The 19,198-nt window shown below is 38.5% G+C and overlaps 2 protein-coding genes across 6 annotated transcripts in view; one reads left to right on the forward strand and one right to left on the reverse strand.

Annotated features, from left to right (window-relative positions):
• The first annotated feature begins 89 nt into the window (after nt 1–89).
• On the forward strand, nt 90–9,521 carry PIGB (phosphatidylinositol glycan anchor biosynthesis class B). 2 transcript variants are annotated; one of them, XM_040602532.1, is made up of 11 exons: nt 90–252; nt 402–537; nt 808–925; nt 1,850–1,980; nt 2,573–2,713; nt 3,133–3,184; nt 3,612–3,823; nt 4,999–5,063; nt 7,290–7,500; nt 8,249–8,429; nt 9,031–9,521. In XM_040602532.1, the coding sequence occupies exons 1-11, from the start codon at nt 90–92 to the stop codon at nt 9,160–9,162; spliced, it is 1,542 nt and encodes a 513-aa protein (XP_040458466.1). In that variant the 3' UTR covers nt 9,163–9,521. The 2 variants fall into 2 exon arrangements, with proteins under 2 accessions (XP_040458466.1, XP_040458469.1); XM_040602535.1 differs by lacking the exons at nt 1,850–1,980; nt 3,133–3,184.
• Nucleotides 966–19,198, reverse strand: part of CCPG1 (cell cycle progression 1) — a 32,843-nt gene continuing 14,610 nt past the window's right edge. For 3 of the 4 annotated variants that reach the window (XM_040602528.1, XM_040602529.1, XM_040602530.1), the window contains exons 6-9: nt 18,211–18,465; nt 14,623–14,744; nt 12,149–13,542; nt 9,510–10,256 (exon numbers count right to left, since the gene is read on the reverse strand). In XM_040602528.1, coding sequence (XP_040458462.1) covers nt 10,076–10,256; nt 12,149–13,542; nt 14,623–14,744; nt 18,211–18,465 — 1,952 coding nt within the window. In that variant the 3' untranslated portion in view covers nt 9,510–10,075. Of the gene's footprint in view, nt 1,617–9,509; nt 10,257–12,148; nt 13,543–14,622; nt 14,745–18,210; nt 18,466–19,198 lie in introns of those variants that run through there. The other variant, XM_040602531.1, reaches the window with a different exon arrangement.

Here is a 19,198-nt window from a genome sequence, read left to right on the forward strand (position 1 = left end):
CCCCTCACCTGAAGGACGCGGGGACAGCACCGAGCGGCGGCACCTCCCCTTCGCTGGAGCGACCGGAAGGAAGTGCCGCGGGGTCGCGCATGCGCCGGCGGAGGGGCGGCCCGGCGCGGCCCGGCCCGGCCCGGCGGATGGAGGCGGCGGGCGGGATGCTGGCGCCGGCCCGGGCGCGGCGGCCGGAGGCGGTGCGGCTCCGTAAGCGGCGGTCGGTGCTCTACAGCGGAGCCGCCGCGCAGCGAAGCGCCGGTAAGCAGGGCGGGGGGGGCGGGCGGGGGCGGTGCCCTCGGCGCAACCGGTGACGGGGCCCTCCCTCCCCCCCTCCCCCCCTCCCCCCCTCCCCCCCTCCCTCCCCCCCTCCCCCCCTCCCTCCCCCCCCTCCCTCCCCCCTCCCGCAGGCCCTGCCGGCCGCCCGGCGCCGCTGCTGACCCTGGCGGTGGCGCTGCGGGTGCTCAACTGCGCACTCGTCCAGACCAGCTTCGTCCCGGACGAGTACTGGCAGTCGCTGGAGGTGGCGCACCGCATGGTCTTCAAATATCCTTCGCCGTGCCAGCCTCCCGCCCCTCCTCGCGGGCCCTCGCTATCGCGACACGGCCCCTCCCTATCGCGACGCGGCACCCCGCTTCCCGACCTGCTGCGTCGCCCCTGCGCGACTGCAGGGTCACGGCCGCAGCAAGGCTTAGCCTGACCTGTAAGAAACCCCCCACAACTGTCCATGTCTTGATCCAGGCAAGTCAGAAGGTGACACTGCTCAAATGAAACTTCTTGTTTCGGTTGTTCCCGATTTATCCTTAATATTGGCAATTATGGCTACCTGACCTGGGAGTGGGCAAGCGGAATAAGGGGCTATTCATATCCACTGATCTTTGCAAGCATCTACAAAACCTTACAGCTGTTGGCCAAGGATGATGTTCAGTTGCTGGTGAGTATAATCAAACAACGCATCCGCTACTAAAATCCAATTTGAAAGCATTACATTTCAATTCCGTGTATTTTTATCATCGTCCAGGTGAAATACAAAGCGTCGAACCTGGCGATTAGAGATGTATGAGCCCAGAGGCCTGACCAAAGTGTTTTGCCTGGGTGCAGAACTCATTCGTAGGTCTCCAGTCACAACTGATGCCTGTGGCTGCGGAGGATTTTTCTTGGCCTCCATCAGTCCCCTTGAGTTTCATACCAATAGTTTGCCACTACATGATAATTGCTCGGTGGTTCAGCTTTCCCAAGTATTTAGTATTTGTACTAAAATCACTAACAACAGCCCCTTCTGACTTCTGTTGGAGATGAATGACAAAGAACCCTACCTTCAATTTCTGAACACTTTCAGTTGAACTTTACACTTACTTTGTTTTGGGAAAAATACTAGTTTTACCAAGGAACTTTACTATTTAAAAAAAAAATAATAAAAAGCTCTAGAGAATATTCACTAATTGACTATTTTCATGTCTGAACAGTCACTCACCAATTCAGTAGTTCTCTCTTCAAACTTGGAATTTGACAGGTTTATTGCAAGTAAGATTTTCTATCTGCTTACGTAGATATGGGTCCCTAGACTTGCACAGGCAGTGCTGGCAGCTTTTGCTGATGTGAAGCTTTACTCATTAGTGCGACACCTTGAAAATGCAGAAACAGCAAAGTGCGTGGTGAGTCTCAGCCTTGAAAAAAATTTTATGTTAATAACAACTATGTAAACTGTGCAGTTTTCAGTAAACAACTGTGTAAACTGTGCAGTAAACAACAGCTGAATTATAAGTCACACCTTGAAGAATTACCACCTTCTTTTAAAACTACAGCATTTGTTTTAACATTTCTCCCTCTGCATCCTGTTGTTCATAATTATTTTCAGTACTTCTGCCAGCTGTGTTCCTGGTTTACATGGTATTCCTGTACCAGAACTCTAACAAACACCATGGAAACTCTTCTTACCATGTTTGCTCTTTCCTACTATCCAATAAAAGGTTCCAAGATGGGGAGCAGGTGAGAAACTTTCTACTAACAGTACTGATAATTTTTTGCCTTGGGATAACACCAGTCTACTGATACCATTTATACTGCTAACACCAAACACACCTCATTCATGTAGCAAGAGCTCTAGGTCATGGAAGGAATAGTAATTGTGGTATTTCCTCTAAAAATTTTTTTAAGCCATGATACAGCTGGTATGTAAAATTACTATTCTCCAGTTCCCTTAAAGCAAAATATCACTTTAAGGGAAACTTCAATTTATACTTGAAAGGACTGGAATTTGCGGTAACTCGGGAAAAGTTAATAAAAGCTTGTTTGGGTTCAGGCATAGGTGAATGTGTGGTCACAACTTTCTTTACCAGCTATCTATTTTAAAGCAAGAATGTGCTTCTAGTTAGCAAGTCCATTGCTAATAAAGCAACTACATAGTTGGCAGCCTTCCAAGCAAAACAGAGTATCTGCACTGAAAGAAAGTTTTCTGCAGTACAAAAAACTTTTGGTCAAAGACATGACAGTATTTAAATTGTTGAAACGTCACTGTCTGCAAAAGAATGGACCAAACCTTTTGATAAACTTCTGGTTTTCTTGTGTTCCCTCGTTCTAGTTGCAAGTATTTAGCTTTGGTAGCACTTGCAATTGTTATTCGTCCCACTGCTGTTATCCCATGGATACCTCTGGTCTTCACCCATTTTATGCAAGAACAGAGGAAAGCAGACCTTATCCTACACAACTGCATTCCAGTTGGGTAAGTTCTTTCTGAATTTAAAGGATGACTGCACAGCCATATCCTAAAATTGATTTTTACCACTGCAGAGGCAGACAACCCAAAAAAGCTGATTTAGTGTAAAAACCAAGGAAAATAATAGCATTCTTTTGCAAAAGTTTAAAGAAGGGACATGCTTCTTTTGAAGTAACGTATATGCGGCAAAAAAGTACTAAGAGAGATTTCATGAGGGTGAGACCTGAACAGTGTTCCAGCTTAATCTGGGATTATGCCAGCGTCGCTGGGCAATGGCAACTGGCCGCTGCAAAATGGCCGTGAATATGGATAATCTCAAAAAAGATCACGAATCAGGGAGTTTTGACAGCTATTTGGTGAGGAGTAGAATCTGATACAAAAGCAATTCAGGCAGTATCAGTGCAACCAACTTTCCATTTTTGCAGATTGGTCACAGTAGGAACCTCTTTAATAATTGACCGTGTGTTTTTTGGTAAGGTAAGTTGTTCTAAACTTGACTTTAAAAGGTTGGGGTTTAGCATTTTAACACTGATGTTAACACTGAAGTTTCAGACTTCTCTAATTTCTGTTATTTCTTTGACTGTGTCTGGCCTATGGTCTCTCAATATATCCTAAGCCATAAACCCTTAAACATTGACTTCTCAAGTTATTTTAAATTATGAACTGTTACTTAAAATGAGTATGCTCAGCTGTCAATAAATCATTATCAACAAACTCCAAAACTTAAACAGTTCTGTGTTTAATTGCTAAATATAGGAATTCTGTGACAAGTCTTAATAGAAAAAAAAACAGTAACGCTGTATCATTTAAGGCCAGCATTGACTGTGTAATTGAGTTTAGCTGTTGGCTTTCACTTTGGATTTATATTTAACTTTCTCCCCCCCACCTCCCCTAAATCTCCCAGTGGGTACTGGTTCAGCTGAACTTCGTGAAATTCAACGTGCTGCAGAATTTGGGAACATTTTATGGATCTCATCCTTGGCACTGGTACTTCACTCAGGGACTCCCAGTCATCTTGGGTACCCATCTGCCTTTCTTTATTCACGGCTGTGTGCTTGCACCAAAAAGGTACCGCATCTTTCTACTGGCAGTGATTTGGACAGTACTGGTATACAGGTAATTTCTCTTAAGTGTAACTACTGTCTTTCCCAGTTGTGTTCTTTTCAAAGCTTATGTGCTCTCTAGAACAAAAAAAGCATAGCATTCGGCTTAAGTGATAGAAAACTTTAAACTATTCAGACACTCCAAGAAATGCAGTTAACTATACAAGAGTTTCTAGAATTTTGTGTAATACTACTTGTATTGTTACCAAACATGTATTTTTAGAACTGAGACTCTTATTAAAGAACAAAATAATTTCACATGAAATTCAATGGAAAATGAAAAACCAATCACCTAATAGGTGTTTAAGCAACAACAAAACCAGCTGGAAAACTGTTTACTAGATGCTTTTTACTGAAAATACCATTTCATTTGGTTTTTAATACGTCCCCAGTAAGATGAGAGCTTCTTAGGCCAAAACTTACTCCATTCACAAGTCTACACACAGTTCAACATTTATCATAGGACTGTACGTCTCATTTTAAGTTGAGAAGTAAAAATAAACTCTTTCTAAAGCATCAGAATTAACTGTCGATTAAGTAAGACACACTTTCACACAAGAAAAGAAACAGCAAATTAGTAACTACTAAGTAAGAAACGGTATTAGACTAGAGTAGTAACTGAACACAGACAAACAGCAGTGAGGCCACAAATGCCACCTTCTACAGTCCAGCTCAAAACTGGATGTAGCTCTGTTGGTTTTAGGCCTTTCTTCTTGTAGGAACCTGCTTGGTTCCCATGACACAAGTCTTGCAGTAATCCCCAAAACAGCCCCAAAAGCTGGCATGGGAAACTGTAAAGCTGCATTAGCAGAGGCGAATGTTACTTTGTTAGATACAAATGTGTACTTGAATCTTTGCTTCTCATCCACAGTTTTTATTGTGTTTTGTTACAGGAAGCAAACTGGTGATGTACTAGCTGAGTTGTATCTAGTAGTCATAGAATCAGACCACTTAGTTGCTAGAGTAGTAGGCAGGTACTTTTATTAGTGCTTGGTTTAAACTTACGAAAAAGTCTTACTTTGAATGTGCTCATGTTCTTAACAAGTGACAATTTTTACTCTAAACTGCTTCAATGCCAAAAGTACATGCAAGTGCTTTTCTTCCAGTCCTCCATGCTGCAGAACACGTTTTGTCAAAAGAACTGATGCACTTAACTTTCTTGCTCTAGTATTATGTGTTTCATTACAGCATGCTGAGCCATAAAGAATTCAGGTTCATCTATCCAGTACTACCATTTTGCATGGTTTTTTGTGGTAAGCATTGGTTTCAAATTCTTGCAGCCTTCCCTGTATTGTAATTACTACCTAAAGAGAGACTAATGGTCAACATAGGTATTTTGACAAGGGATTCTTAGAACCAGCCTAACCAGGTAGGGGAAAAAAAGAGGGGGTGGGGCAGGGGAAGAAGAGATGAGGAACAGCGAGTGACCGAAGCACAGATGGAGAATCCTGAGCATGGATAAAATCCTTTCTGCAAAATAGTATAAAGGTTGCCTCGGTGACTCCTAACTTTATAGCAATGCCACCCTGACGGTGAATTTTGCTCCTTGGCTCCTTTTGTAGTATTTCTTTCACCTCGTTCTTTCAAATATGCCTGACAGACGCCTTTAAGTATGGAACAACAGCAACAAAAAAATTACTGACAAACCTAAAATTATCTTTGTCTAGATTCAGGCATATTAGTAGACTTAGTTTTCTGTCTTGACCAACCACCAGCTGGAGGCTACTTTCCACAGTTTTAGAGCAGTTAAAACAGGAATAAGGTCCCTAAACTAACATAGTTAACTTAAAATTTAAAGAGAATCTGTCAAACTGGAAAGCATATTGCTTTTGCCAACAAAGATTTTTCTAATGCTTTAGCAGAAACTTTCAAAGTATTCATTTATCTTTTTTCCGGTTTGTTTTGTGTTTCTTTTAAACACAGAAAAAAGCCTAAATATTTTAGATTTTACAAAACTAGGTATTAACTACAGTAGCGTATCTATAGGAGAAGGAAAATCATGATGTAAAGTCTAGTATGCTGCAAAGTTATGAAGGAAAGATTAAAACTTCTGGAAGGTGAAGCTGTACATCTTTAGTTTAAATACAAGTGCAAACCACATGAATCAATGAAAATAATTTTCTTTACCCTGTTCTCCTATCTAAACAAAGGTAAATCTTATTTCAGTGGTTTCGTGCTTTGCTGAGATCAGGATGTACTGTATCCTGGCTTAGCTCAATAGCAGATTTAAGGTGAACCAGTTCTACCTCACATGCAGGAAAATGCCAATCAGACCACTATTTTTTGTTAATTTCCCTCTGAACTTTCGTGTCCATAAGGGAATGAGGTCATCTATGCAATTTATCAAGAGCAATTTATCATCTGTTTGGATACTTCAGTAAAGAAAAAAATTACAAAAATTATTTCTGATAATTCAGCAGTTACAGAGAGGTCTTTACATTGCTCAAAAGATTAAAAATAAAAGCAGAAAAAAACCCCACATGTGGGTTCGAAGTGATTTCCAAGCAGACTTAAAGATAAGCTATGAGCATTTCACAAAAGCAGTAAAAAAATGCCTATAATACAATGTTTCTACTAGCGTTTAAACCACATGCTAATTAGTGGACTTTGTTTTCATCTGAGGTTAAAGATCTGCAATTTGACAGAACAGACCAGCTGAAGACTAGTTTATTTTACTTGTTACTGCCTTCTGAAACAGGCCTACTCTAACTTGTTCCTTGTGATTCAGTAAGGTGCTCACAGAGCTAGCCTGCGTAAAATATTTTATCTCCTACTACTGACAAGTACATGACCTAAGGGTTTCATGGCTGGTCACAACGTGAAGCGGTCTTCTGTGCCAGGTTCGTCTAAGTTGTGGCTGTGGGTAACAGGTTTATACCTATCTCCCATCAGAAGGAACGGCTCTTCCTCCTGAGCTCCTTCAAGAAAAGTCAGGGGGAAGGGGCAGGGATAGGAAAAGATGGAAAAGGAAGCTTTTCCAAGGATAGTAGCTCAAAACCAAAATAAAAGTAAGGGAATGCTGTAGCTTTCAGCATGTTGGAGAAAAAGAATACCACAGCCACCATACCAGAGCACATGTAGTTACTATTTATTCTGGCTCTACTTGGACATGCATGAATCTGAACACAACGGTAAGTTGCCACGTATCATTCATCCAAACTACTGAATGGACTATTTTTCCCCACAAGAAATTAAAATTAAGCTCTAAAGAGACAAAGCACTGGCTTTGAAATCGTAATTCTGTACTTCAAAAGACAGCTATGGGCTTAACAATTACACTGTTAAAGCCAAGAGTTAATAAGGGCAAAGTCAACCTTTGACTTTCCATTTAAAGAGTAAATACCAAAAGAACACTGTCTTAAAATGCCTCAAAGAAAGGTATTATTGTCAACCAAGTAATGGTTTTCCAGTAAGCTGTGGTACTTTCAAAAATACTGTGTGGAACTGTTAGTATTTGTTTATCTTTAATGTTTCTATAGGATATTCTTTGAAACATCTGAAATCATGGAAGAAATCTGCAGCAAGTTTCCTGCTTTTATCAAACTTACTCCCAGCCCTGTATACAGGCTTGATTCACCAGCGAGGCTCTCTTGATGTTATGAGTCACGTACAGCAACTCTGTAATAACTCTTATCAGTCACAAGCTTTTGTCTTCTTCATGATGCCGTGCCACTCTACTCCATTTTACAGGTATTAGATTAGTTAACAGTGTACTATATTAAAAACCATACACTTAAGCAGAAATTATTTTTTTTTCCTAAGCTTATACATTGAGATGGACAAATATATACAGGAGGAGTTTTGATTTTTCAAGCAGTTAATACAGAATGAATAGGGGGAATAAGCCAAATGCTTATACTACAGAATAAAAGTCTGACTTTATTCAGTTTTTATAAAATAGCTTTGTATGAGGATATACAGTAAGTCTTATGACTTCTGAAAATAAGTCATACTGCTTCATTATGGTAACTTTTGTGGAAAAACTAAAGGCTAATTGTACAGTCAAACTGCATTAATTCTACCTTTACTTCTGCTGCTAGAGAGTAAAGAAATTTAATTCCAAGGTACAGTGACTGAAGTCATGACTCCAAAGAGTTTGCAATAAATCCTGGCAAGCAGACAAAACATTAACGCAGATATAAACAGTGAAGCTAATATGGAAAACCACCTTTTGAAGAAACTGATGTTACGCAGATGGTATTTTTGTTAAGATAACTTTCTGTGAACTGCTAACAACACAGTCACAGCAGTTTGGAGCTCAATCCGTTTGTTACACTTTTGCTTTGATATGAAGGAGGGAAGAAAATATGGTGCTGGGGGAAAAAATACCCAATATTCACTTTTGGGTTTGACTGAAGTATCTTTAAGTGATGAGTCATTTCAAATTTTAGATATTGGTCAGTTTATCCTGAAGTGTTTGTTTTGTTTTTCTCCCTAGTCATGTTCACTGTCCTCTAAAAATGAGATTCCTTCAGTGTCCCCCAGACCTAACTGGAAATGAGAGTTACATTGATGAAGCAGATTTATTTTACTCTAATCCACTTGGCTGGCTTAATAAGGAGTTTTACAAAGATACATTATTACCCAGTCACTTGATCTTCTTCAGTGTGCTAGAACAGGTATGGTAACTGCAAGATGAAACAAACTAGTTTTGAGGTAAAGTTACAAAATTAACAAAGTTTTTAAAAAAAGGTGGTGGGGGGGGGAGAGTTACAGTTCCAAGTTTTTTGAAAATCGTTGTCCACAACTTTTAAAACCACAAATTAAAATTGAACCCTCTAGTCCATAATATAGATACCATTCCAGGGATAGATGTTTAACATTCATGTATGCCCTCTTTGTGCAAATTCTACAGGCCATAAAATAATGTTTTATGGAATTCCCCTCTAGCTGTGTTAAAACAGATGTGCCATCTGTTCCCAGAAATATACACTTTTAAGTAAGCAACAGTGACAAGCAAAAATGCCTGCAGTCAGAGTACCTCTTCCCATCAATTCTTTTATGAAGTCCACGTACTCAAAACAACAGTGTCTGGTGAATGTCCACTCCAGACAGGATCAAACATGATAGGTACCTCTTTTTCTAGGAGTCTTTCCTAAAATAAAAGACAAAACTTCCAGGGGACAGTTGACTTGATGGTTTTCAGAAGACTTTGGGACGCTGTTTTGATGCTACCAACTGCACTTTTTGACTGTGGAAATTATTTATGTTCATTTGCAGGAAATATCATCATTTCTAGTTTTAAGAGGCTATGAGAAAACAGCCACTGTCTTTCACACTCATGTACCTCAAGGACGAGTTGGAAGCCACATCTATGTCTACAGGAAAAAAACTGAAATGAATCACACCTGAAGATCAGTTTCTAGACTCAGCACCTAATGAGATCAGTTTTTCACAGCAGTACTATGCTTAGATGATCTTGTACTGCAGAAAGGGAAGAGTATTGAGTCTGAAACTGGGTAAGTCAAGTGGGGAAGGTCTGATTAGGCAGCCAGGTTGTCTGGAAACATGTAAAACCTCTTCCTGAAGCAACCTGAGTAGCAGTATGGCAGGGTGGGGTTGCTGACCTACCTTACAACACTAGGAAACATCAGGAAGACCAAAGTTACCATATGACTACTTAAGTAAGAAAGCAGACAAGACTGGACCATTTTTATAGAACTGTACAGCTATGCTAGGTTTGTTTTATAAATAAAGACTTTTACCCACAATGTCTCTTTATTTTTCTTCTACAATATGCAGATATGCAAGACATTTCAAGTGTTTAAATCAGCAAGCTGATTAGAATGCAGCACAGCAAATTCTTCACAATTCAACAGGCTCTTGAACACTGCCCCCCCCCAAAGACAAGAAGCAAGTGTAAGATTACAAAACACTAACAAATACATTACCATAATGTAGACCTATTTTTTGAAGGATGAGATGAAGTTAGTATATCAAACATTGGAGTTCATTATTGGTACATTATGCATGACTCAAGCTTGAACTACACTAATGGAATGCAATTAAGCATATTTTTCATACACAAGTCATTGCATGCCGAGTTTCTGCAACAATACTGCTGGCACCCAAACTACCACTTCCAAAGAACAGTTAAAGCAACAGTACAGAATATGCAAATTAGAAAGCTTGACTTCTGCCTTTTAACAAAAATGTGTAAAAATCAAGTTATTTAGAGAAAAAACTTGCATCTTGCTGCTTTGTTGAAAAACAATTAGTTTCCAGAGAGGATGTGAATGCTAATCTTATTTTTACCATAAATTACTCAGTATTTCGGATCAAAGGGTAATTGCCCCAATTCTATTTCAAGATTTGCCATATGTCTTCCATTAGTGCGACCATGTTTATGCCATTTACCTTCTCTTTTATTACGGTGGTGGTACTTCTGAGCTTGTTTTTCTTGTCTGGAATTTTCAGTTTGTGTAAAAGAAGGCCTTTTAGGTCGACTGCAAGGAGCAAACAAAAGCTTATTACTCTCTTATGAAAGCATCTCTCTAACAACATTTTGAAACAGTTACATTGTCAAGAGCAGCTTCTAAATTAGTATTAATTACTCCTTTCTCTTGTAAGCAAAATGGGAGGGGGGTATCAATCATCAATAAGATGGTATATTTAAGAGAAACTCTTTCTAAAAATAAAAATGCTCTGCAGCTGCTTGCCCACAGTTCTCTTTAGACTAAAGCCAGGTAAACAGCTATTTGATTATCCCTACTGTGCTTCTTGACTGAGGTCTCAATCTATTTTTCAGCTATTCTACTACATTCTGCTCTATAAAAACAATGAAAACTTTACAGACCCTTAGGAAAGCATGCTTTGTGTAAACATCGGCACTTCAAAGGTTTTTATGAACAGTAAGTACATTTATACAGAAAGAGGGGGCACTGACAAAACACCATTTCTCACTTGTTGCAGTTCTTGATGCAAACAGCCTCATACTACGTGTTGTTCTATGACATGGGTCTGTAGCCTGCTAAATTAAGGCTATTTCCATCCTCAGCATCATCTAAATTTCTGCACAGCATTATCAGTAAATGAATTTTATGATTCTGTTTTTCTGCAAACTGAATTAAAGCACTCAAAAATAAAGTATTTAATTACAAACTTGGACTGTAAATCAAACCGTAAAACTTGAGTCATGTGTTTGCCAAAACTGCACACTAAAAAGGCTACTTGGTAGTTGGCAAAAGGAGATTCACCCTCATGGTTCAACTCTCAATAACAGAAAGTACGACCTCAGATAATATATAGTAACCCCAAAGTAGCTCAGTGCTGCAATAAAACGCATGACATAATAAAACACTACAAGTCCAAAAGAGAAACCTGACAGAAGAACTTGATCTAAATACTGAATATGCTTTGCACTGAATACCAGCACAGAGAAGAGTTCTACTATGGCTACAAGGACACCTTCTTGTGTATTATAGATTAGTTAATATACCACATTTTTTCTTACCTGGCCAGAATAAACATTAGTACAGCAAATTTTGTAATAGTGATGATGTTAAAAGCCACATAAAATATATACATAAGTGTTCCATAAAGAGCAAGCTCCACCACTATATTAAAGTCGCTTGCTTTATGTTCTTTCACCAGAGTCTATGCAGCAAAACCAGTTGCCCATATCTAGCTCGACCACGTATAGCACAGCCAGCCAGGCAGCGTACCACAGCCACTCTGCCCTGGGAATACCATCGGATACAGGAAAAGAACATAGGGAACAACTCATGCCACGGACCTTTGCAAACAAGTCTGAAGAAAATTTAGTCAGGCTCAGGATGTGAACTCAAGCCTGCTATTTGAGCAGCTCTGGGCACAGACACTTGGTATTCTACTAAACTCCAACAGAACACTGAAATTCCTGAAAAGCCAGCAGGGAATATACCTGCCAGAACAGGACTTTGAGCCTGCTCAAGTATACCCCAAACCCACCTCATTCAGGGAGAGATGACAAGGAAGTCCTAGTTAATGCTTCTTCTGAGACAGTTATTCATTCCATCAGATAGGCCATCATAGCTGTTTAGTCTAAAGTACACCTGCTTGCAGTTACACCATTTTCTAAAGAACTCAGTAGAAATGGCATGCTGTATATTGTGGATCTGTAGTACCCCCCAAACTAACATCACACACACAAAATCTATATATAAGGTACTACAGAACCACTGTATGCAACGCAATCTAGTATTTCCATTGAGTCCTTCAAAAGCCTTCTAGCGTATATGTAATTCTATATACAGTGAGAGACACACACTAGAGGACCACCTACTGGAACAAGGACACTAGGTGACTTCACAAAGACTACTACATTGTGTTAACAAGTTCAGGAAACATGAAAACAAACCTGGGTCCATACTGGGGTGAATTATCATAATGAAAGTAGTATCTGTAGACGTATTTGTCCAAATCTTCAAAAACCTTTTCATTATTATTTTGGTATTCCTTCATATCTTCCAGGTAATCCTTGACATCGTTAACAAAATCAGTGAACAGCATCTGGTCATGTATAAATAGCCCGTTATGAAAAAACTTATTGATGAAATTTTCTAGTTCTCTCCAGTGATGAAAGTTATGTACAACTTGTTGCAAATATGTTTTCATTAGCCGATTAAATTCATCCACCCTGATAGGATCTGATACCCTATTAAAGAGACTAACAAACTCTTGATGAGCACATTCAAAAATACCAGAGCAGCCCTTTAGGACAAACTGATGTTTTCTATTACACAAAGGGTTGTTGAGACACTTCTGTGAATCTGTATCTTTTTCAAATGTTGTGAACTGATGTTTTCTTCCATCTTTGAATTCTTTTGGCATGTGAGGTCCCCTGTAATGCATGTGCTTCAGATTCTCATAAGCGTTATGTTCTCGGTAAAAAGTCCGAGCTTTCTTGTTTGCCTCTTGTCTTTTATCATTTGACTTCCTCTCTTTTTCATCAAAGATGTTTTTTGTGGTATCTTTGAAGTGTCTGAATGTAGACTTTACAGAATCAGAGAATTTTTTCAGGTTTTCTTTCACTGCTTCTTTAGCCCGCTTAATCTTTTCTTTATGGTGTCTTACAAACTCTTTAGTGGAATTTTTCATAGCATCAAAAGTTTCCTTAACTGAACCAAAAAATGATTCCTTTGATTTCTTTTTAGTTTTACTTTGCCCTTTAGCACCTTTCTTTTGTCCTTTTTCATTCAGTTCTTGTTTTTCAGTTTGGTCTTTTGCTTCAACATACAGCTTCTCCCATAAGTCAGAGCGTTGCTGCTCAAAGTTTAGCTTTTTTTCAAGTTCTACTAGCCTTCCTCGCAGAGTTTCTATTTCTTGATTTTCTCTTAATGTATCATCATCGTCAGGTGTTTGATGCGAACTTAACTGTTCCAGTTCTTTTTTCAGAGCTTCTGTAATATGACGTTCTTTGTCCAGTTCTCTCCTTAACATCTGTGCCTCTGCAAAGAGCGTTTCCTTTTGCCGAAGAAAGTTGTGGTTTCTTTGCTTTTCCTCTTCCAAATGTTCCCTTAGTTTCTGATTTTCCATTACAATAGACTCAGTGCTAGTACCTTTATCTTCTAAGTTTCTAATTTGTTGTCTTAGCTTCCTTAATTCTTCCTGGAGTGAGGCTAAAGCTTTTTCTTCCTTCTCTAGAGATTCTCTTAAGTGCTGATTTTCTGCAGCAAGATTTTTTTTTTGAGATTCAAAGGATTTCTTCTCGACCTCGGAAGTCAAACACATGGCAAGATCCCCCTTGAGCGACTAACACAAACAAAAAGAAAACGAGGAAAAATACTACCATTAGAATTGTTACAATTTCAGCTAGAAAGATGACAAGCAGAGGTAGCCCAGAGTTTACTTGCCATTTTGGATGCAGTGACACGTGTTGCAGCAAGATGCAAAAAATAGAGCTACTTTGTTTATCTCAGATACACACACAAACACTATCGTGGCAACAACGATCATGTGAGAGGCTCCCCCTTCCAACCAGGGGTCATCACCCCTCCCGTCTATTTGTTAACTAACTGAAGGACTGCAAATCGGGTACATGGATTGTAACATCTTAAAAGGAAATGAAAATCTGCATGTTTGCTGTTGATTTATGTTCAGCAAACTGGGTTTATGGATTACAAAACCAAGTACGTTAGCAGAAGCAAGGGCATTCAACAGTTGGGGCAGAAATTCAGGAACTGATTTTGAACTAAATTTGTTGCTGAAAATACGTGTTCATGTAACTACATCCAGACACAAAAGGATCTCCCCAGTATCTTGGCATTCTTGGCAAACTCTAGAACTAAACATATTAAGTTATGTATAAATGCTGCTACCAGCAACATAAAACTAAAAAAACCCAAAAAAACAAGAACAAAAGACACACACAAAGCACTCCCTAACCTTCTCTCTGAAGGATCTAACAGTAAAAAACTAAAAGTATTTTAAAAATTAATAAACGTCGACAGTTTAGAACACAAATTCACAAAACCCGTAGCTCCAGCCTGTAATAGGTTTTAACCAGCATGTTCTGCTTCAGTTGCCTCCATAAATGACAACCTGGCATCATGTCACAGGGAAAGAGACAGTCTCTGTGTCCAGGTAACTCCTAGACTACACATGTGAAAACCAGTATGTTTAAACACATTCCAAACACATTCCAACAGCAAATTTGATCAAAATACATTTTTTTTGTCATTTTCCTTTCTCCTGAATTCTTGACATTCTCAGAAAGAACTTACTAAGGAAAAAAAAGTGTAATGGATTTGTGTGATAAATTAATTTCACTTTGTGTAAGTTACACATGTAATGACAGAACAACCCAATGGTTCCATCTCGACTCACACCTACCCCCGCCTTAGGATGCACTTTATCCCCTTGCTCTTGTTGGCACTGGTAAAGGTCATCTTTCAGATCTTTTAATTCACGTGTCTTTGTCACCAGCTGCTGACGTTTCTGGATCTGTATTGTACCTACAAAGATAAAAAACCTTTCTTTTGATAGTCTTGACTTACACTAAATAGTTAGAGGAACAGACGTACCTAAACATCACCTTCATTTTCTCTGCAAATTCAAAAGCATTCTTACCTTGCCATTTTTGCCCAGAGCTTATTAGTAACTGTTTAGCTTAAAGATTTTAAAACCAGATTGTTACATACCAATTCTGTTTCTTCCAACAATAAACAATTTCTCAGACCTAAAAATTCTCTTAATACATTGTCTTTTATTTGATGATAACAAATGAAAGGATTTTGGAACACTACGTAGAGATAAGTTAGATAAAAACCAACAGAAGTTATACAGGAAAGGGTGTGTGTGACTTTGTCATATTTTCAGTAACATGCAAGCCAACCAGGATCACAGGGAGACCATTAGTCCACGCATTATCCATTTCAGAACTACAACTTCTACTGTTAAGTTACATGAATAAGAGGGTACTAGCACAGTATTTAAGCTTTCATGCAGAAACACAATTATTATACACTGCTCACAAGGCAGCAACTACTTGCAGGCCCTATCTCATCATTCTTACCCATGAGTGAAGGCTGAAGAGTAAGCAAATATCCTATCTTCCGATTATCAGGCAAAGGCTGAGACATACTATTTTTCTGAAAGGAGTATTTTCGTTGTACCATCCACCAATTTCTTCAGTCAAGTAAAACTTCTTTACTGATACTTCCCTACCTATACACGTTCTCTAAATCCTAACACTGACGTAGTTTTTATTTCTTCACTTTTAAGATTCTCTTGACTTGATTCTACAGTAGATGGCAACAGCAACTTTTAGGTATCTGCTTCCAAACCAATGCAGCATATGCGAAGTTCTATTTCTGTATGTAAACTGTATTTAAAGGCTGCGGTGGGGGGGGGGCGCACTTATTGTTAAAGACGAGAGAAGAAATTCTATATATACTATTACAACTGAGGAATTTTTTGTGCTCTCTTAATTTCTATTTAATTTATTGCCAAGTATGAACTTAAAAACAGTGCTCTACTAAACCATGCTGAACCTCAATAGTTGTTCAGCACTCACTGGAAGCATAGATCCTTGCATAAGTGAATTTGTGTATACTGACAGTAAATTTGGTTTTCATATTTATGCTTTACAGATACATTTGAAGAAGTCCACTGATCCTAGGAACCTGAAGACTGTATCTGAAAAATCATTTAGTGTAAATAGTTCACGTTAAGAGGAACATGAATTACAGAAAAACACTTAAAACTCTGTTTCTCTCCTTATCAAGAATCCTAATTTAGATACAGTAAGCCATAATGACATTTAACAACACAGAAAAGGTAGCAAAGACCCTGAAAATGTATGTAATGAGGTACTATTCCTCAGTAATTGGTTTGTATTTCCAGCTGGTACTCTTAACTCACAGTATCCTTCAGATTCTTTAGGAATCCATCTAAACCCCTAGCACTACAGCAATATTCACTTTTGCAGTGAATTAAATACCTAAAATGTCCATAAGAAGACATTCTTCTGACAAGGGCTTACTGACTTTAGCTTGTCCAGTTACCTATTTCCTGGAAAGCTTCTCCTCTTTCACATCTCCTCCCTAGACTATCATAAAGCCAGCTAACTTTAATACTGATTAGGAAACAGTAAGTGATTAAAACCTAATCCTAGTTGCTTTCTACATCTTTAGAAGTCTTAAAGGAGTCCTGGAGCTCTACCTAAAGGGAAAACACTATTGTGATACTGACACACACGATAAAAAAAAAAAAAACTGAACCCCCCCGCCCCCCATAATTTCATAAAAAGTAACCCCTTCCAATCCTCTTACATGACGATTAGCCTAGCATTAAAAAAAATGCTGTGGAATACATTGATTCCAACCTGAAGCACAAAACCACAAAGTAGTCCTCCAGGGAGAAGGACTTTTCTCTTTTGAAGTTCATGTTTAAAAAAACCAAACAGAAAACAGGAAGATGGAAAGCAGGGTTTGATTTCCTTTCTAGTGGTAGAAACATTAGTTATCACATAACCACAAAGAACTTTCACTTGAAGAAGCAAAACCCAAAGCCACACAGAGCTGCCTTCTTTCTGCTGGGAATGTTGTCATCACTGTCACCAGCGATGACAATTCCTGTTTAGAAGTACCTCAATGAATGAACAAGTCAGAGTGAATCCCTTAATATAGATATGGCTCTTGAGTATATTTCCAAAAGGTAGTTCTCATCCATAGATCTCAAAGTTCTTTAAAAGGACAGTATTTATCACTAACCTCAATTTAAACACAGTAAAATGATTGACAGAACTGAAACCTCAAGTTGACACCCCAAAGCACTACCAAAGACTGGTCTAGTCACCGCGCTGCTCTCTGCTGCTTGCACGCCAATACACACCAGTTAGTTTTTACACCAGCTAGCAACTGTTAAATTTTAAAACTACTAGATTAGTCATTCCTATAATCCCACATACACTAGTAATTCTTAAGACCCAATTTATTTATTTTTTGAAATTTAAGTATGCATACATATATGGATGTGTGATAGCACAATTTCAGAAGTAAATATGAATGCAAGCACAGCATCCAGAATACACCACTCATAACTCTTACCTTCAGGTTTACCTAAGAACAAAAAAAAATACCAGGGTCAAATGAAAATTAGTATAAATCTCAAAATATATGTCAAAATTTAGACCTCTAACAATCAGATGAAAATCAAATCCAATTAGAATCATATTCCTAGTCTCAAACTCAATCGCCAAGTCTTCTTATGAAAGCACATTTTCATATAAAAATAAAATTACTCAGGAAAAGTTACTACTAAAAATAAATGCCCTCTATCATTTTCATCATAACACATGTATCTTAGAAGATCAGGATTGCACTAAGTAGATTTTGATCTGCAGTGATTTCTGCTGTTAAATGTAGTAACAATCTGTGTAATGCTTAACTTTAGGCAACGCATTAACACAGAAAAATTGCTGCTGTCCTTGATTTCTTAAGCCACTCTGGAACTGCAAGGACAACTACAGTGTATTTTTCTCCACCAGAAAGAGGAAAATATTGATACTATGAACTCCTGTAAAAAGTATGCCTTGCTTTTCTATTTACCAAATAAGCACATATGGGATAAAAACCTGAAATAACTCTCTGAATGCTGTTGGGAATGGTAAGTACTACCACAAATGTATTTAAAAAAAAAAATAATAAAAAGAAAAGATGGGAAAATCGAAGGGTACACACTGCATTATGAGAACAACAAGAAATTTTTATCTGGAAGGACAATCAAATAAGATTAAAGTAGTGTATATTAAACAACTGCACTGCCGAAAGGCCTCTTTGTATTATCCATACATTAGCAGTTGCTTTTTCTCATTTTTAAGTTTAGATTGTTAGCAGAGAACAAGAAAAAAAATCAGTCATGATAAAACTGTGGTTGTTACAGAAGACCTTGATTCAATGTCTTTTTCTACAAACTCACCATAGAAGTGTCCAAAGCCCATGCTGATGGCAATCACCAAAGCCAGTATGATGCACCTGTTAAGGCCACTGCTGAACTGGCGTTTGTGCTGCTCTTCTCTGGGAGGTTCAGGCTCGGGTTCAGCTGGCGATCCACCCTCAGCCTCGGAGCTAGAGACCAGCCTCTTCTTAGCCCGACGTTTCCGTACTGTGGGACTGGACTGATTGCTAGTTTCATCACTGCTTGATTCATCGTTGCTAGCCTGAGATGGAAAAACTGAAAACCAGCATAGAACAGGCTTTAAAATGCATTAATTTTTGCTTTAAAAATAAAAGCAGAGTACCAAAATCCATCATATTTATGCAAAATGTATTTGGCACTTGTCTTGGAGAACATTAACAAAAATTCTCAATGTAATAGTTTATGCTGGCCATCATGCTCAATCTCTGAAGTTAAAAATTTGTTTCTTAAAAGGGATTGAATCAAGAAATCAGCAAAAAATAGTGTATGGCACTTCCGCCATACCTTATCATTCCTTCATTAGAAAGTGTTTCTCTTTCAGACAATCCTGCCTCTTAAAACATCTACATGTACTGACTCCAAATTCTTGTGAAGCAGAAAGGTTAAGAATTCAGTTTTTCTTCTCTTACAGATATTGAGACTGAACTATTTAATAATACAAGAGCAACATAAAGGCTTGCTAAAAGCAACCCTGCTACAAGACAGACATGGTTCTATTATATTCTCTCAAGAAACTTCATTCTGTGATTTCCATAAAGCTGCAGACAGAATTTTATTAAAGTTCCATCAATGTAGGTATTATAAATATCCAAATCTTTGCATTGCAAATTTATTTAAATATGTGTAATTTTATTTACTTTTAGCATCTACCATATACTATCTATTAACATCTTAACCCACTTTTCAAAAAAGCTTTTTTCAACAACTACTGCGCAGGAGAAGAACCAACTACTCAGGTGCTTCTGTGTTTGTCCTTCCCTAACACTCT

This window comes from Falco naumanni, chromosome 7 (genome assembly GCF_017639655.2).
Source record: "Falco naumanni isolate bFalNau1 chromosome 7, bFalNau1.pat, whole genome shotgun sequence".
NCBI lineage: Eukaryota > Metazoa > Chordata > Aves > Falconiformes > Falconidae > Falco > Falco naumanni.